The following is a 7,004-nucleotide window of genomic DNA, read 5'->3' as shown; positions in this document are numbered from 1 at the left end:
TCTATAAATGTTAAAAAAAATCTTGTCCTGTCTTAATGTTTTTTTAAATGTAATAACGCTCGAGGAAATAAAGCCAGCAAATAAAAGACCTTGTTTTATAAAGATTTCCCGCGACTTTATGTTTCCGTGCTATGTGAATTTTGCGAGTTATTGTTTCTTTTTTTTTCGAAAAAGAAGCATTAAACATCCGCGTATTTATATATATTAAACAATACGTACATAAAAATTTAATCGTCTCTGAGAGATATAACGTCAATAATGTAGATGGCATTTTTTTGTTTGAAAATGCAGACATTGCAAGTTAGTTAGTATCAAGTTACTAAGTTGTTACTAGATAATGAACTACCGGAAAACCGATACTTAGACGTGGAAGTAGTTTCGTGCGCCCAAGGTCGTTACGTGAAAGCCTTGACTTTTTGGCGGTCGAACTTTCTCTTTCATTGCGAGTGCAAGTTACATTTGTTTAGAGTATTAGTGTTTGCAGATTTTTTTTTTAATAATTGCGAATATTTAACGTAAAGTTTTGTTTTCCATGACATGTTTAAGAATATATAATTCTCGCCATACAAAAAATATTGATGTACAATAAATTCGCAGTTTGCATTTCGTTGTTTTAGTGAGAAGTTATAGTTGAAACCAGTTTATAAAATAAAACAAAAATTGTACAAAAACAGTTTAATCGTTAAAACACATGCTTGTCCTAAACTAAAACATAGCAACAAAGTTTGTTACCATTTTTTTAATTCCTAATGTCAGTTTAAATATTGAACAACATAATTTTAATAGCTACAGCATCAAAATTTTAACAGCTTTATATTCGTCTTGTTTGTTAATTTTATTAGACATTTTTGGACAATATAAAAAAAAGAAAAAATGCTATGTTATGCTAGTGACATAAAATCCGTAGCTTTAACAAAAATAAGAAATAGTAAATCTACATTATTTGGTTAATGAGCCATTAAAATTGCAAAAAAATGCATTCCCCGCGACAACAAAAAAAAAAAAACGAGCCATTAAAATGTAAACACAAAACTCAAAATTCACTTTTTATTAGATTTTTACAAAATTTCAATTATTACTAAAAGCAAATCTACAATAAAAGAATACCAATACAAAGTTTTTTTTTTTTAAAAGACAAACTTTTACGGATCAATAAATCTTACATTAAAAAACATAATAAAACGCTTAATTTAGTAAAAAAAATAAAAAAGTCAAAAATGAATATTATCTATTTTTTAATATCAATTTGGCGGCAAAAGACAGAATCAATAAAGAAAATGTCAATCATTTTCTCTATAAGTTATGGTATTTGAACAATTTTCACAAACAGCGTTAAAAAATTTAAAATTGTTTTGAAATTAAAACAAATGCATTTATTTTAATTTCAAATTCCATTCGATTATACGGTTTCTATAACCGAGTTCGTATTAACTTCATTCTCCACTTTAATTAGTACCAAAAACTCAAAGATTTCATATCTAAGTAAATGAACTTAGAATTCTAAGTTAGCATTATATCCTGAAAACTGAACAGTTTAATATTTTCAGTTCATATTGACATTTCTCATTTGCATCTGCAATTGGAACCTCCTGTTAGTTCTGACTCCCTTAATAAAAGTTCTGCTGTCATTCCTCTTAGCGCTGTTCCGTTCTGTGAAAGATTTCTCCCTCATCACCGTCTGCTTCGCTGCTTCCTTTCTAGAAGAAGTAGCGCCCGTTCTAGAAGGAAGAAGTTTACTCTCGTTCGCTTTACCTTCTTCTTTACTGGGTACACTGAATGGATTCACGCTTGTGTTCAATTTGAATCCAAATCTCGTGTATCCAGGGTTTAATGATGTAAGATTTAAAGTTTTGGATTTTCTTGAAGGTGTGCTCGGTTTTGGCTTCTCTTTTGTAGCATTTGAAAGTGAGTCTGTGTCTTTTTCTAGAAACAAAAAATATAAAATTGTTAGGCTAAATTGAAGTAGAAAAAAATTGTTAAAACCTCCATAATACCTTACTTCTTACTAATATTACAATTTAGAGATATCTATCTTACTTCTTACTAATATAAATTGGAGAGTATCATATCTCCTAATTTAAAAAATGTTTTGTAGCGAAAATTAGAAATAGTCTGGATTAGAACGCAAAGGCTTTTTTAATTTATCTTAATTAAACTTAATTTTTTTTTAATTTAAGCTTTTTTATTTCGCGCGTATAGTGTCGCGGTCCACAGCTAATACGTCCAAAACATTACAAAGGTGGCATTTGATAAAAAATTTAATACAACGCCATCTATTGGCTGTAAAAAAAATTCACAATAATTTTTTAAATTTCCTTTTTTTACATTTTATTTTTATTGATATCGATAACAACGTTTTGAGCTATTAAAAATATCTTTAACAATATTATTCATGATATGGTTTATGATAGATATGTATATCTTATCTAAAACACGATTATGTAAGCCATTAAGTAGACAATTTAAAGTAATATATTGCTGAGAATATGTTGCTTTAAGACTTTTCTTCCATCTTTGAAAAATTTTATCTAGATACGTTTAGCAGTTTAGGTTACAAACATCCATCCATCTAAAATTTCACATCTTACTATTACTATAAATGTAAAAGTTTAGATGGATGGATGTTTGTTAGTATGTAGCCTAAACTGTTAAACGGATCTCGATGAAAGGCATAGATGTAGAACATTGTATCTGTATACTTGTTTTTTTTTTCACGCGTACTGAGTCGCGGGTAAAAGCTTGTTCATAATATTAGTACGATTTTAGTATATTTGTCCCGCCATAGATTCTTATTATTTTTTTTTATATAAGGTGGCAAACGAGCAAGCGGCCACCTGAATCCACCGAAATGGAGAGGGCCCACAGCCCATAAACATCCGCAATTGCAAATGCGTTGCCTCCCCTTAATCGACGGAGAAGGAGACGCACATAAAGATGATATTTACCCTTCCTATGCGTCTCCTCCTCCGTCAAGTCCAATTTTCCTTCCTATCCTTTCCTCTTAAGAACAGGGTGGAAAGGGAAAGGGACTAAAATTAGGCCTCCGGCACCACACTCGTCAGACGAAACGCGGAATTGCTTCCACTTCACGCCTGTTTTCTGTGTGGTCGTGGTATTACACCGGGCGAGCCGACCCATTCGTGCGAAGATGTTAAAGCGGGCTCTACCACTGTCAAATGTTATTCTCTGCTGATTCCTTTTGTAAGTGTAAATAATTTATTTTATTACCTTTAGGACTTGTTCTCTCCAGCATATTGACAGTTCCAGTGGGAGTGAGCAGTTGCTTCGCGCGCTTCGCCTTCCTCTCCTGGCACTGGTCCAGGGACTCCATCTTGTCAAACTGCTTCTGATGTAACGCAGTGAAGTTTGGTAGTTTAGTCCGGGTTACTTTGTTCTCCGGCTTTGTTTTTGCAGGTTTCTTTGATGGTGTTGCTGGTTCTGAAGTTTTCACTGTAAAAAATTTGTAATAACATTAATAAAATACTGGTTAAAACGTCACACGTGGAATTATCGAAAAAATAGAAGACGAAAGAAAATTACAAAAAACTGGTTTTTTTTTTTAAATGTTTACTTTGTGCTGTAACTAACTTTGCATAAACAAATAAATATATAAAGTTTGACTTTTAATTATTAAACATTTTTAAACTAGACTCAACAGTATTTATTTTCAAACACAAAAGAAAAGAGAAATCTACCATGCTTCAATCAGATTAAAAATAAAATTTGGATATCAAATCTAATTTACAAATCAAATAAAATCATTGAGGACAAAGAGAGCAATGTTCCATTGTTAATATTTTTTTAAATAATTGATTTTTTCAACTAATGTATTTTATTTTACCTGTAGCACTCAATGTCCTGGGACGTGACAGTCTATCAACCGACTTCTTCTCATCCTCTAGTTTAGATCTCTTGCTGCGCACCTCCTCCGCATCATTCTGCGTGTACGATCGCTTACGACCAGAACGGTTGAGTTCGGACACTACAAATATTGTAACCATTTTAAGTACAATCCATTTAAAATTTTATTTTCTATTCTAAGTTGTTAGGGTGCAGGTTGATAATCAAGGGGGAGATAGTAATAAATACTTTTTTATATCCTTAACATAATGCTTTCAGAACTGATTAAGCTTTTGAGTTATCTACACTAGTCCCTAGAATGTGGGAACCTCAGTTACCTGGATTTAGCATACAAAACATGGAAATAATACATATAAGAAAATAGAACTAATTACATGATGATTTTGTTTTATTCAGATAAAATGCAGAAATAATACTTGGGTAGATTTTCCTTAGTATTTTATATTGAAAAGTATTTATTAAGAAATAAAAATACTTACTGCTGCTATCAAAAATAAAACTTTTGTTTGATCCTTTCATGTTTGATTTAATCACCTTCCGTTTGATCTGTGAGCTGACGGTGGCCTGGTTAGTGGGGCTGCAGAACATCACCTTGGTTGCCCGGGGCGCTGGCTCCATAGATGAAGACCTTCGTAAAGATTTCTCTATAGAACGTGTTACGTTAAAAACTGTTTTATTCTCTTTATTGATTACGAATGGCGTATGACCTGGTGATTGTAATGTTTTACGTCTATCTGGAGTCCTACATGATGTATCACTTCTTGTATTTCCAGAGTCTATAGATATTGTGTCAGGTGTATTTGATTTCTCAGCGTAAGGTGGACTCTCCTTTGTATAAGTACCTTCTCGTTTGAATGGTGTTAACGGTAATTCTAAATTTTTAGTTCCCATTACTGGTGAGTTTCTAAAAGATATTTCGTCGTTGCTGCTCTCTACTAACTCTGCGGTAATATTTATTAAATTTTCTGTTTTAGAGTCCTCGCTGTTAATACTGATATGTGAATCGTTTGTATTGTCAAATGTTTTATTATTGGGTTTTAATGAATTTTTGTCTTCTAAGTCATATGTCCCGTTTAGTTTTTCTTTTTCGAATGTCACATTTATTGATTTGGTATCATTTTGTTTGTCAGATTTATCAAAGGTGTTGTTTAAGCTTGTCATCGAATTAGATGCATCTAACAACAAAATGCTGGATGATCTTCGTTTCTTTTTAGATTGATTATTGAAATTTTCGATAGTAAAAGAAGCATTTAAATTTGTTTTGTCTACAGTATCAAACTTTATTTTAGAACAATTGTTTTCATTTGAATTTGGCTTTTCAAAAGTATCATTCAATTTTATTTTAGAACTATTATTTGAATTTGAATTTCGCTTCTCGTTAAATTTAATTTTAGAACGATGGTTCTCATTTAAATTTTCTTTTTCATAAGTATCATTTAATTTTATTTTAGAACTGTTATTTGAATTTGAATTTCGCTTTTCGTTAAATTTAATTTTAGAACAATTGTTCTCATTCAAATTTTCTTTTTCATAAGTATCATTCAATTTTATTTCAGAACTATTATTTTCATTTGAATTGCGCTTTTCAAATGTATCATTCAATTTGGTTTTAGAACAATTGTTCTCATCCAAGTTTGGTTTATTTATATCATTCGATTTGATTTTAGAACATTTATTTTCATTTGAATTTCTCTTTTCAAATGTATTGTTCAATTTTATTTTAGAACAATTGTTCTTATTCAAATTTTCTTTTTCACAAGTATCATTCAATTTGATTTTAGAACAATTGTTCTCATTCAAATTTTCTTTTTCGTAAGTATCATTCAATTTGATTTTAGAACAATTATTTTCACTAGAATTGCGTTTTTCAAATGTATCATTGAGCTTCATTTTAGGTATGTTATTTTCATTGGCTTTATTAAAATTTTCTGAAGTTTTCGAGGCATCATCACTAAAAGGTTCATTTTCAAATGAGTTGATAGTTTCATTTTTAACACTCGTCTTTTTGACAATTTTGGATTTTTTAGATGACTTTGGTGTTGATTTCTTACTTGAAATATTCAAGATTGCAGTTTCTGACTCTGTGACCGTTCCATTGACTTTAGTTGATTCTTCGTTCGTAATGCTGCCAGCAGCACTGTGGTAAGACTCATTTGATGCATTGCTTATATTCAGCATGTTTTCTTTTACATCTACTTCATTTTTCATTTCATTATTTTCATCAACAATTGTAGTAATTGGTTCATTTGATTGTTTTGAATTCTTTCTCTTTTTAGACTTTTTTTTTGTTTTTGGCACATCCTTTGTTTCTTCAACGTTCTCTAGATCTTCAACCATAACTTCTTGTTTTCTCTTTTTGCTTTTCTTCACCTTTTGCTTTACTTCTGGCATTTCAATGTTATTCTGATCATTTGTGTCTTTGTTATCTGGTGTTTCAATATGATTTTTTTTGGACCTACTTGATTGTTTTTGTTTCTTAACTGGTACATCGTCTTCGGAATTTGCCCTGTTTTGTTCCTTGAGCGTATGGCGTCTCAGCTTACGAGTTGATTTAGGCACGTCATCGTCAATATCATTATCAGTTTCTAATTCAGGATTACGCACATAATTACCTTTTTTAATTAAACTTTTAGGAATTTCTTCAAAGTTTTCCTTTAGGCGCATACTTCTTGTTTTCCTTTCACTTTTTACACTCCTATCCATTTTGTTGAGGTGAAATAAATCTATTATCAATACTTACAGTGCATTGATGTATTTATCGGTAACTAAAACAATAATTCTTATTAGGTTTTGAATTAACTCGTCCGTTGTTTAATTTCAGCAATCTACCGTTTGCAACTTTCAAATAACTGTCAATGTCGTTAAAACAAACAACTCGCCAACCAATCAACAACGTTTAGAACATAGATAACATAATAAAAACTTATGGACGGCACAGAGTGCATATCCTTTGAAAAAGGAATTTGAAGTAATAATTTTCATTACATTTATAAATAAAAATAAAATGCATGTTCCAAAAGGTATTTATTAGTTAGTATTTTTAAATGAATGTTTAACTTATGAAATGTAGTAACAAAAATCTAAACCGAAACTTAATTTACGAAGTGTGTTTTTGATCGTGACTTTTTATGCTAAATGTCAAA

At 30.7% G+C, this 7,004-nt stretch overlaps 1 protein-coding gene across 1 annotated transcript; it reads right to left on the bottom strand.

Moving 5' to 3' along the window:
- Positions 1–1,234: 1,234 nt before the first annotated feature.
- LOC106100969 lies at positions 1,235–5,155 on the bottom strand. Its single transcript, XM_013280030.1, has 4 exons — positions 4,341–5,155; positions 3,842–3,982; positions 3,229–3,450; positions 1,235–1,923 (listed from the first exon to the last, which is right to left on the bottom strand). Exons 1-4 carry the CDS (start codon positions 5,020–5,022, stop codon positions 1,544–1,546), a joined length of 1,425 nt encoding a protein of 474 aa, XP_013135484.1. The 5' UTR covers positions 5,023–5,155; the 3' UTR covers positions 1,235–1,543.
- Positions 5,156–7,004: the final 1,849 nt, after the last annotated feature.

Source organism: Papilio polytes, unplaced genomic scaffold, assembly GCF_000836215.1.
Source record: "Papilio polytes unplaced genomic scaffold, Ppol_1.0 DF824024.1, whole genome shotgun sequence".
Classification (NCBI taxonomy): domain Eukaryota; kingdom Metazoa; phylum Arthropoda; class Insecta; order Lepidoptera; family Papilionidae; genus Papilio; species Papilio polytes.
Note: the sequence above shows the minus strand (reverse complement) of the source record. Positions and strands in the feature narration are given on the sequence as shown.

Excerpts from the sequence above, each read along its gene's own strand:
- LOC106100969 (XM_013280030.1), bottom strand. The coding sequence starts at position 5,022 with ATGACAAGCTTAAACAACACCTTTGATAAATCTGACAAACAAAATGAT. Across the intron at positions 3,451-3,841 it reads CAGGACATTGAGTGCTACAG|TGAAAACTTCAGAACCAGCA; the intron begins GTAAAATAAAAT and ends AATTTTTTACAG. Across the intron at positions 1,924-3,228 it reads GGAGAGAACAAGTCCTAAAG|AAAAAGACACAGACTCACTT; the intron begins GTAATAAAATAA and ends TTTTGTTTCTAG.